This window comes from Fukomys damarensis, unplaced genomic scaffold (assembly GCF_012274545.1).
Source record: "Fukomys damarensis isolate Sample0158 unplaced genomic scaffold, DMR_v1.0_HiC HiC_scaffold_35, whole genome shotgun sequence".
In the NCBI taxonomy this organism is placed as follows: Eukaryota; Metazoa; Chordata; class Mammalia; order Rodentia; family Bathyergidae; genus Fukomys; species Fukomys damarensis.
In genome coordinates, this window is record NW_022900947.1 from 511,176 (window position 1) to 522,209 (window position 11,034).

The 11,034-nt window shown below is 61.7% G+C and overlaps 2 protein-coding genes across 2 annotated transcripts in view; one reads left to right on the forward strand and one right to left on the reverse strand.

Annotated features, from left to right (window-relative positions):
- The first annotated feature begins 641 nt into the window (after positions 1–641).
- The window catches only part of Idua (alpha-L-iduronidase), a 12,107-nt gene continuing 1,714 nt past the window's right edge, over positions 642–11,034 (forward strand). The window contains exons 1-8 of the mRNA XM_010641904.2: positions 642–777; positions 9,337–9,422; positions 9,548–9,655; positions 9,854–9,949; positions 10,027–10,229; positions 10,303–10,482; positions 10,556–10,769; positions 10,971–11,032. Of these exons, the coding sequence (XP_010640206.2) occupies positions 9,559–9,655; positions 9,854–9,949; positions 10,027–10,229; positions 10,303–10,482; positions 10,556–10,769; positions 10,971–11,032 (852 nt within the window). The 5' untranslated portion in view covers positions 642–777; positions 9,337–9,422; positions 9,548–9,558. The remainder of the gene's footprint in view (positions 778–9,336; positions 9,423–9,547; positions 9,656–9,853; positions 9,950–10,026; positions 10,230–10,302; positions 10,483–10,555; positions 10,770–10,970; positions 11,033–11,034) is intronic.
- Positions 772–7,501, reverse strand: Slc26a1 (solute carrier family 26 member 1). The gene is made up of 4 exons (XM_010641665.2): positions 7,457–7,501; positions 5,332–5,467; positions 3,449–4,065; positions 772–2,940 (listed from the first exon to the last, which is right to left on the reverse strand). Exons 1-4 carry the CDS (start codon positions 7,484–7,486, stop codon positions 1,423–1,425), a joined length of 2,301 nt encoding a protein of 766 aa, XP_010639967.1. The 5' UTR covers positions 7,487–7,501; the 3' UTR covers positions 772–1,422.

Sequence of the window (11,034 nt, forward strand, 5' to 3'; positions counted from 1 at the left end):
CAGGTCGTTCGTAAAATAAGTTTTCGAGTTCGCGGACTGCTGTCTCAGAAGGTTTGTCAGAGCCGAGGGTGGGTTCCCGGAAGGAAGACACGGGTACTTTCAGGACAGGGGAACTTGCGCTCTTCTCCGAGGGCGGAGACCCCAGGAGAAGGCAGCACATCCAAAGGTACCAGCCCGTTCTATAGGCGTGGTCACGTGGGGTTTCCTGTTTTGTTTATAAAATAGGTAATTCAAACATTTTACTGAATTCTTTCAACCCGCTCCTTTATTTTAGGATCAGGTTCCTGCTCTTTACTTTCTCTGTTAAGTCAGTGTATGGACTGAAGGAGTTCCTTGTCTTCTTTCCTACCTTGGGGGTCAACTTCATATTGGCTCCAAGCTGTGCCTGGGTGTGGGGACCTGGGTTGGGCTCTTCCTGGAGGATCAGGAGCCTCAGGGAACCAGGGTGTGTGGACCTGAACTCACCCACCAGCGGTGAGAGCGGTGCCCATCAGGGTGCTCCGCTGGGCAGAGCTGACAGACACCCGCAAGGATGAGCCTGCACAGTGTTCCTGGCCTTTGGGCAGTTTATTGTTCACTGGTACCCCTCTTTGGGCCCGGTCAGCACCAACGCAGGGCGCCCCTGTCTGTCCCCAGCCCCCCGCTGCCACACGACCAGGCCGACCAATATGACCTCAGCTGGGACCAGCAGCTCAACCTCGCCTATGTGGGTGCTGTGCCTCATGGCGGCATTGAGCAGGTCCGGACACACTGGCTTCTGGATCTCGTCACAGCCAGGTGGGTGATGCTGGGTGTAGCTGCCGGTGGGGGCCAGTGCAGGGCTGGGGGACCCTCACTTTCCTGTTCAGGCGCCCCGCAGGGGTTGGGTGACATCCTGGCTGGTGTGCTGAGGGCAGCCCTGAGGTCTTCCCAGAGGACCCCTTGGAGGGCCAGGGTCAGACTGATGTCCACTGCCCTGGCTCCATGTGCGCTATGTGGCTGCTGGTCTAGCTGTGCAGGACGCCAAGCCCTGGATGAGGTTGTGCTGGCCACGTGATGTGGCCTGCAGGGATGAGCACCAGGTGTGAGGAGCACTTGGGTGTGGGTGGCCTCTAGAGGCACAGACACTCGTGCCCTTCCTGGTGGGGCAGGAACTGGGCAGGCTGTGGGACAGGGTGTTTCCACACTTGCAGGACTCTGTTCTGATAAGGTGACAATGTGGTGTCCAGTAGGGCATGGCTCTTCCAAGCTCAGGTCAAGGCACGGTGTGGGCACTGGCACCAGGAAGGTATGGCTGGTCCCAGAGGCAGAGTTCCAGGTCACTGGGCACCAGGTTCTCCTGTGTTCTGGTGGGCCAGGGTGCATCCCTGGCATGACTTAGGCCCTGGTGTTACCCCAGGAGCTTGGTGATGGTGACCCTCAGAGGTCTAGGCCGCAGCCCTGCTAGAGGACAGAGTTGGCGGCCACCAGCTCCCCATAGCGGGCCTGCGCAGCCTCCACAGCACTGTGCACACTGGGGAACAGCTGCTCTTCCTCGGCTTCCTGATCCTCCCCCAGGAAACCTCCTCTCTGCAGGGCATCTCTCACCAAGGGGCTGCAGCAGGCCAGGAGCAGGCTGACACCCAGAGCCCTGTAGTCTCGGCGCAGATCCTTCAGCATGGCCATGCCGGCCATGTCCAGGAAGAGCAGGGGAGCACAGTCAATGACCACCGAGTGGAACCCAGCCACCACGGGCACCAGCCTGGTTCCACTGCTCTCAGGGTCTTTGCCCTCCATGGGGTCCCCCTCACCTGCCTCCAGCTCCGAGCCCTGCCCCTTCCTCTTGGCAGCCGAGCGCCCAGCATCCAGCCCCGTGAGGCTGTAGAGTGACCGCAGGAAGAAGGCTTTGTTGGCATAGCAGAGTGGTCCTGAGAAGCGGAACACCCTCACGCCAGCAGGGGGCAGCAGGCCCTCGAACTCTGCTGCATCCTCATAGAAGACGGAGTCCCCGATGCGGGCAAGCAGGGTGGCCTGTGGGCGCTGTGTGCGCCCCACCAGGCTGAGCAGCGAGAGGAGCAGCCCAGCCAGCAGCCCAGCCTCGATGCTGACCAGCACACAGGTGGCTGCAGTGGCTGTCCAGACCAGTGCATCAGCTGGGCTCAGCCGCCACAGCTGTGGGAGGTCCCTGACCTTGCGCAGGGCACCCCGAAGGCTGGCCACAATGACGCACGCCAGCACGCACCGCTGCAGGTCCTGGAATAGTGGCGCCAGTGCCAGCAGCACCAGCAGTACCACAGCTGCACTGACCACGCTGGACACCTGCGTCCGGCAGCCAGTGGCTGTCTTCACCAGACTCTTAGAAAGGGCGGCACTGGTGACAAAGCAGTGGAAGAAGGCAGGCAGCACATTGCAGCAGCCCACGGCCAGCAGCTCCTGATTGGCACGGACAGAGTAGCTGTGGCTGCGGGCAAACATCTCGGCCAGCGAGATGGAGAAGGCTGAGCCCACCAGGGCCAAGGACACAGCGTCCAGTGCCACATGCTGCATCAGCTCAAGATCTGGTGCCTGTGGAGGCACAAAGCCAGTGGGGATGTGGCCAGCCACGCTCGAGCCAAAGCGCTTGTGGAGCTGCCCAAAGTGGGATACAAGAGTGGCCACCACAATGACCAGCAGTTCTGTGGGCAGTGGCACCTTCATGTGGTGCCGGCAGCGGTCTGAGAGCGCCTTGGCTGCCAGCAGCACCACCAGGCACACAGCACTGGTGACTACATCACACACGTTGGCCTCCCCCAGGCCACGTAGCAGGCTCAGCCATGTGAGGACCACCATGCCGGGGCCCTGGTGCCGGGGCACCCGCACACCCAGCAGGTGCCTGAGCTGCGAGGTCAGGATAGTCACCGAGGCCCCCATGGCAAAGCCGTCCAGCAGTGGCTGCGAGAGGTAGGCAGACACGAAGCCCAGCCGGAGGATGCCCATGAGGACCTGTGGACAGAGGGTATGGATCTTAGGCCACCCCGCAGGTGCCCTGAGTCACCAGTACCCAGCAAGAGGTGCAGTTGCAGCCCAGAGCCTGCCAGTCCATAGATACCATGTGACCCATGTTCTGCACGTGACTGCACACAACAGTGCCGATGTTCACTCTGGCAAATGTGGGTTGCATATGGGCTGTGGCCGGCACGCTTATGTCTTACACGGGGAGGGATTTGTCAGGGGCCCTAGGCATTGGAAGGCACTCCCACCCCAGTGGACACTGGAAGCCCCCAGAAGGCAGCCCCCCTGGGGGTGCTGGGACAGGAGGCCACATGGGTCACGGTCCCACTCATCTGTGAAGCCCTGTGAAGCCCATGGTGCTGCCAGGAGGCTCCTGCTGTCTGCACTCCATCTCAGTGCCTTCTTGGGGACCTGGCCTGGAGCTGCAGGGCATCTCTTCCTGTACTGACCTGAACTTCCTCCCAGCTTCCCCAGTGCCTGCAGTGCATCCGCTCCTCACCTGGTAAATCCCCGTCATCAGCGTGAGGGCAGTGGCCACACGGATGGCGTAGCAGTCCCGCCCGCAGTCCTGCAGCCCAGGCTCCAACATGGCCACTGAGCTATTCACAGTGCTGCTGTTGTCTCCAGGCCCCAAGCCATCCCGGGAGGGGTCAAAGCCAGCCAGCTGGAGCTCACGGTCCACCACCTGCCCCACCATGAGGCACAGCAAGCTGAAGATGCCCACAGACACATGGTGTGAGGTACCCAGAAGAAAGTAGATGAGGTTGGCAAAGAATGACGTATAGAGGCTGTAGATGGGCTGCAGCCCGGCCAGCAGGGAGTAGGCGATGGCCTGTGGCACCAGGATGATGCCGATGACCAGCCCGGACATGACGTCACCTGCCAGGTACTCCCGGGGGCGGTACTGCCGCAGCCAGCGAGTGGCAGGGATCAGGTCCTGCACCAGCGCCCATGCCCGTGGCACACTGCACCTACAGCTCCTTTGCAGCCTGGCCTTCAGTGTCTCTGTCAGGCCTCGGGGTTTGGGTGGCTGCCGGCGGACCAGCACTAAGCCCCCAACCTGTTGCTGGGCCTCAGGGGATGCATCCATCCTGTAGTGCCAAGCCCCACGCCAACCTGCAGGGGAAAGTGGGCACGGTCAGGTCTGCATCCACACAGAGCCCAGGAGCCAGGTTCAGATGAGGTCCCAGGCAGCAGCAGGTGTGCTGGCCAGCCCTCCTGGCCTCAGGCCCACCCCTTGTGGATGGATGGCAGGTCTTGAGTGCTAGCATCAGTCTCTGGGAAGATATAGTTTCCCGTGCCTCACGTGGAGGTTTGGGGTGCTGGTGGGGATCCTAGGTGTTCATTCCAGGCTCGGTATTGGCTGAGGGCTTTATAGCTCCTACCTGAAATCCACCCTAAAATTCAGATGGTGATGCCTGCAGGGTGTCTGCCACACACAGGGCTCAGACAGAATCCAAGAGACCAGCAGGGCAGCCCTGACCCCCTGCCACCCCTTTCTACCTCAGTGTTCCTGTGTGGGGAACGCCCCCACTGTCCACAGCATGCCCACAGCAGGGTACTGGTCTCCTTCCCCACCCAAACACTTGCCCACTCCTGTGAACACCTTGGGCTCTGGGCACTGCAGGATGCCTCTCCCCACCTTGTGTAGCCATGTGGATGCCCCGCTGCAGATCTGTGGTCACCGCCCTGCTCTCCTTGCCCCGCTCAAGACAGGAATGAGAGTGCAACCAGCGGGGCCTTGGCCCGGCTGTGGGTAGAGGAGTTGGGGTGATGGTATTGGTCTCCCCAGGAGGTCCTGGGACTCAACACCTCTTCCTAAGTGCTAAAGGCCCTCTCCAGATGCACAGTGTGCATGGCACGGGCACGCTGCTCTGCAGGCAGTGGTCTGGCCATCCCAAAGCCTCTGACCTGGCCTGGCCTGGATAGCTCTGTGGCGTCAGGGAGGCGGTGCTCAGAGGCCACGCTGACCATGAACGGCCTTGGGTTTGACCTGTTTCAGGCTCCAAAGTACTTGTTTTTAAAGTGCTCCTCATGGCAACGTTCAGCAAATATTCTCTGTTGCCACAGCCCAAGACCCCCACTTAATGCTGGTCCCCACTGGCACCTGCAGCTTTGAGACAGTAGGCTGGTGACCCCAGTGCAGTAGGTGGTCCAGTCCTCAAGGAACATTGTGAGAACCATGACCCCTTCCCCCAGAGACCCCCCAACATGAGGGTTCCTGGACACCTTAAACTCTCCCCTGAAGTCGGGGTCTCAAACCGGACTATAGATGTTGCCCACCTTGTGCTCAAAGAAACATCAGTATCTGTTTCTGCTCCCCCTCTCCACCCAGTGAGCTGCCTCTGCTGTGGCTGGGTTGTCAGGGTGCGTGAGTCTTACCTGGGGGGCTGCCCAGGCTTGGGACGGTGGATATTGAGGGCCTGGGCCTGCTGCTGGGTGGACCTCTGAGCCCTCTGCTTCTGTTGCAGGTGGGAGAGCAGGGACGGCAAGGGTCTGCCGCTGACCTCCTGGAGCTCTGTGTGGCAGGCCGTCAGTTCAATTATTTACTCCAAGGACTGCTGAGTCATGGGTTTCCCCCCCCCGATGCCTGACTCTTACCTGAGCGGCTAATCCGACTGGCTAATCCTGCAAGTTGTACTGTAATCAGAGGCTCACAAATGATTACAGTTAGAGGGTCCTCTGATAAGCCCCTGGACTACCAAGAGTGGGGCTCTGGCTGCAGAAGAGATGGGTGGGAGAGGAGGGCTGGAGCAGGGTGCACCCCAGCCCCCTTCAGCTCCAGGCTTCAAGGCCAAGTGCACAGCTGCCCCACACTCTAAGCAGGGGCTGCAGAGGCTATAGTCCCTGCCTATAAGGGCCTGCTGTGGTCTGAGCCTTGTCTCTAAGGGGCTGTTCCATGTCCTCGAGGGGAAGGCAGGCATGAGGCTGCCAGTGTGCACAGCATGTGTGCCCCTGTGCAGCAGTCCTGCCCCAGGGTGGAGCACTCTGGCCAGGCACCTGGGCCCCATGCACCTCTGTCCTTGGAAGTAGGGTGGGACGAACAGCGCTGGCCAAGTTCAATGTAGGTGGTCTTTAGAATAAGCTAAACCAGAACCAGAGACACTTAGGGTGGGGCCTGTGTGAAGGACAGCAAGCTGTGGTTTTAAAAGTGGCGGTTCAAACCCTCAGCCCCATCTGCAGGTGGGTGATCAACCCGGTGCGGTGCTGTAGGGTGAGTGGCTGTGTATCATAGCTCAGCTTCCTTCCAAGGGTGGCTCTGGTCTGGGGGCGCTCCCATCCTGGAAGGGGTGCCATGGGCTGTGGTAGGTTCCTGAGGGTCAAGTTGGCCTGGTCTGGTGTCCCTGCAGGCTCCGCCAGCCCTGCTGTTCCCCTCCCCAGGAGCCCTGAGAGGGAAGTTAGGATCACCAAGTGTTTTTGAAGAGCCAGCTGAGACCCTGGGGCTCCAGGACGGGAAGGTAGGGTGAGGAGGATTGAGCCAAATCCCCAGAGAAGGGTTCTCATCCAGCTCACGCTGGAGCCTCCTCTTGGTGGCCTTCTGCATCCTGCCTAGCTCCCTACAGCCATGGGTCTGGCCTAGGAAGAGGAGGAGCTACACCGAGGGAGTGGCATGTGGGTGGGTGACCAGCGTGAGTGGGAAGAAGCCGGAGCAAACCATGAGGGAGAGCTGGGCACCACAGGTTAGAGCCCCCACTTTGTTCCCAGGGTTCCTCACCAGATGCCCTTTCCCCTCCCCAAGTCCTGTTGCTACTCTAAGGAGAAGCGGAGGCCTCAAGATCTCCCTTGTTCCTTGGGGGAAAGGGAGTGGGGGTTCCTCCCACCTAGTGTTGGGAGCGGGTGTTGTTTGCCTGGCGGTTGGGAGCTGTGGCTTGCAGGAGTCCTTTCTGGAGTGGGATGGGGTGAGTCACAGGGGCTCCCATGGGGCAGATAAGGGGCTCTCCAGTGCCAGAGGACAGCCACCAACAGTGATCTGCTGGGTTACCCACAGCCTTGGGACAGTCCCTGGGACCACTGGGGCTGTTGGAAGAGGGCAGGGGCGGGAAGATCCTGGGCTCACAGGCAGGCAGGACGTTGGTGCAGGACAGGTGGGGGTCACCTGGGTGCATAAAGGGACCCCAGGGAACAGGTAGTGTCCTTGCCCCGCCCTGTCCTGCTCGGTGCTCACCTCTGGTGAACACCAGACTGCATGTATCCAGTTCACGGAGAGAGTGGCGGACCCCCACAGCCCGTAGCCCTTGGGTTCAGTCTCTGGTCCAGCCCTGTGTGGCCTGCAGATTGCCTTCGCTTTATCTTCGCAAGGGCCTTTTACAATTTGAACACGCTGCCTTGGAAAGGAACAGTTACCCTACCGCAGTGGGGAGCACTGGCTGGGTGGGTGGGGCGAGCTTCTTCCCAGGGGCCAGAGGGCGAGCCTGCTCCTGCTTCCAGGCCTGGACTGCGATGCAGGATGCCCCTGCCCGGGGCGGGTGGCGTTGTTCCCAGGGGCAGGACCTGTCGCTCTGCTCACCTTGCGCGTTCTCGCCCCTTCCTTGTGCATGCGTTGCTGCTCTTTCACTCCGCACGCGCGCCCCTTCCCTCACCCCAAGCACGCGCGCCCCCTTGTCCGGTGCACGCGCAGGTCCCTCGCTCACCCCCCACCCCTGTGCACGTGTGGCCCACTCTCGCCGCCCCGCGCACCCCTGCTGCGCGCTCCTTCCCACCGCGCACGCGCTGTCACCTGCTAGGCCGCCGCGGGGTTCCGGCGCACGCGCGGGCTCGGGGCGGGGGCTGGCGCCATGAATGGGCCCTTGTGCGGCTTTCTGAAAAGGCGCGTGCGCCGCTACCTCAGGCTCACCCCGGTTGGAGTTGCCGCCTCTCACACCCCTCCCCTGGCCGAGGCAGCGCAGCCGCAGGAGGACAGTGGGGTGAGGGCTGCATCGACTTGTGGGGCCCCAGGTGTGCCCTGCGCCCCCGAATTCCTGATGCGGAGGCGAGGCCCAGGCTGAGGACACCTCCACCAGTGCGGGGCTCCTGTAGTGTGCGGGCGCTGCTGGAGGTCGTGGCCAGGATAGAGAGGCCCGGAGCCGGCGCACACCCCCGTCCCAGGGGCACCTATCCTTACCCAAGCATCCGTTACATTTTATTCATTTGCTGCTGGTTGTGACCTTTGGATGAGGGGGCAGACGCTGCTGGGCATCCGGAACCCTGGGCAGGAGAGACAGAGGGCACTGGTGGAGCCAGGGCTGGGCTTCCTTGGACCTTCTACAGTGAGGAAGGGGGAACTGGGAACTGGGCCTGCTGTGTCCAGGTCAGTGCCAGGCTCGCCAGGCTGTGGCACGGTGGTGATAGATTGAACTGTCCACCATGCTGCCCTGCCCTTGTCGCTGTGCCACCCTCTCCAGAGCCCCATCCACAGCATGGGGACCTCACTTGCGCTGCTTCTGGTGGCCGGCTTCACACTGCAGAACAGCCCGTGTCCAAGCCGTCCCTGTCCAGCTGCTCAACCCCACAGCCATGCCACAGCCCTAGACACCCCAGCTCACCTCGAATTCCACAGGGGACACTGTCCCCACCATCTCACAGATCCATCTGTTCCAGTCCCTCGGTGCCCTCCAGAGAGCCCACCACACCCTAGCTGGACTTACAGCTCCTGCTCTGACCCCTTTTGAAATGTAGTCAGCATCCCATCCCCACAATCCCTGACACTTTGTTTTTCAGATGGGCGTGGCCCAACAGCTGCCTTCTGTCTTGACCTCAGTGAGCCCTTCCTACCTCAGGGCCTTTGCACGTAGCACTGCCCCAGACATTCTTGTGCTACTGTATCCTGTCACCTGCCAGGTCTTGCACATCATCTTTTCAGAGAGACCTTCTTTCCTAACCCTCTGCCCCTTCGTCCCCATCACAATCCTTGTACATCTGATGTTCTGTTACAGATCCAGGTGGCTGTCCCTTGGGACCTGGCTCAGGGTGGGACAGTTTGTGGTGGGGGGCCCTCCATCTCCCTTTCTGCTCTTCCGCATTGCCTCTTGGATGCCAGGAGAGGGATGTGGGCACCACTAGGCTAGTTCCAGGGTCCTGGCCTCCAGCAGCACCACCAACTTCCCCCTGGCTCCTTCCCACAGCACCCTGCTCCAGGTTGGCTGTCTTCGGGACACTGTCCCCTTCACACCCTGGCCCCCTGCCCCAGATCTTTCCTGGAAGGGTGTCTGTACAGACCAGTTCACACTAGGCTGTGAGTGGCTGAGAGGCTCCCTGGTGCTGGTGTTTTCCAAAGGAAGCAGCCTGTCCAGAAGCCTGGATCCTAGAGTGCAGCACTGGGCAGGCTCCCTCACTGCCCACAGGTGGTCCGGCCCCAGCAGGGGTTCTGAGACATACTGCTGCCTCCTTCTGACCCTGACTGTTCAACAGGGGGATTGCCGGACAGGGGCTGAGCTATAACTTCACCCACCTGGATGCCTACCTGGACCTCCTCAAGGAGAACCAGCTCCTTCCTGGTGAGCAGCAGCCCTGACCTCCTCTTCCCCGAATCCCTCCTGGTGGTGGTGTGCTCAGGACAGGCGGGTGCCAGGCTGGGATGGTGCTGGGCAGCAGGTGGGCAGTGGCACTGTCTGTGTTGCAGGGTTCGAGCTGATGGGCAGCCCATCTGGACATTTCACTGACTTTGAGGACAAGCAGCAGGTGTTTGAGTGGAAGGACCTGGTCTCCATCCTGGCCGGGAGATACATTGGTGTGCGGGAGAGGGCTTTGGGGGGCTGTCCCGGCAGACTCCCTGTCCCCAGGCCACCCTGAGTCTTCTCTGTCACAGGCCTTCCAGGAGGTGGGCAACCACTTCCAATCAGACAGCAGCCCTATCCCATCCTCCCGTGTGCCCAGCCCTGGGAGGCGGGTGGCTTGGCCGTTCCTAAGTGTGGAGGCCACTCTGCAGGCAGGTATGGGCTGGCGCAGGTCTCCAGGTGGAACTTCGAGACGTGGAATGAGCCAGACCATCATGACTTCGACAACGTGTCCATGACAGAGCAAGGTAGAAGGTGCTTGGGGGTGTCCCTCAGGGAGGCCGGGGTGGGCTTGGGGACACGCCGTGCCCTCCTTTCCCTCCAGGCTTCCTCAACTATTATGACGCCTGCTCTGAGGGGCTGCGTGTTGCCAGCCCTGAGCTGCGACTGGGTGGCCCCGGTGACTCCTTCCATGAGCCTCCGAAGTCCCCGCTCAGCTGGGGCCTCCTACGGCACTGTGCTCATGGTACCAACTTCTTCACTGGCGAGCGGGGAGTGCGGCTGGATTTCATCTCCCTGCATAGGAAGGTGTGCCCCTGCCCCTTGTGCCCTGCCCTCTGGCCACCGGGCCTGCCGTGCTAACTCCTCACCCCTGCCGCAGGGTTTGGGCAGCTCCATAGCCATCCTAGAACAGGAGGCAGTGGTCCTAGGCCAGATCCAGCAGCTGTTTCCCGAGTTCAAGGACACCCCCATTTACAACGATGAGGCAGACCCGCTGGTGGGCTGGTCGCTGCCGCAGCCCTGGAGGGCAGATGTGACCTATGCAGCCTTGGTGGTGAAGGTGGGCTGGGGCCTCCTGTTGTGGGCCAAGGTGGCCGGGCCGACTGAGGTCCCAGCTGGCCCGCCACCTGCAGGTCATTGCACAGCACCAGAACTTGCTGGTCGCCAACGCCAGCACCGCACACTACAAGCTCCTGAGCAACGATAATGCCTTTCTGAGCTACCACCCACACCCGTTCTCCCAGCGCACGCTGACCGCACGCTTCCAGGTCAACAACACCCGGCCGCCGCATGTGCAGCTGCTCCGTAAGCCGGTGCTCACGGCCATGGGGCTGCTGGCGCTGCTGGGTGAGCAGGATGCCCTGGCGGCTGGGCGGCCCTGGGCGGGAGGGCAGTGCTGGGAGGACAGGTTCCCCAGCGGCGCTGTTTCGCGGGGGGCGGGGCGCGCCTCAAAACCCCGCCCCCTTTAGAAGAGGACAGGAAGCAGGTGGTGGGACGCGGGGTGGAGGGGAGGCTGCCCCAGTGACCGCCCCTCCCTCGGCCTTGCAGACGGAGAACAGCTCTGGGCCGAGGTGTCGAGGGCCGGCGCGGTGCTGGACAGCAACCACACGGT

Excerpts from the sequence above, each read along its gene's own strand:
- Slc26a1 (XM_010641665.2), bottom strand. The coding sequence starts at position 7,486 with ATGCACAAGGAAGGGGCGAGAACGCGCAAG. Across the intron at positions 4,066-5,331 it reads AAGCCTGGGCAGCCCCCCAG|GTTGGCGTGGGGCTTGGCAC; the intron begins GTAAGACTCACG and ends TTTCCCCTGCAG. Across the intron at positions 2,941-3,448 it reads TGATGACGGGGATTTACCAG|GTCCTCATGGGCATCCTCCG; the intron begins GTGAGGAGCGGA and ends CTCTGTCCACAG.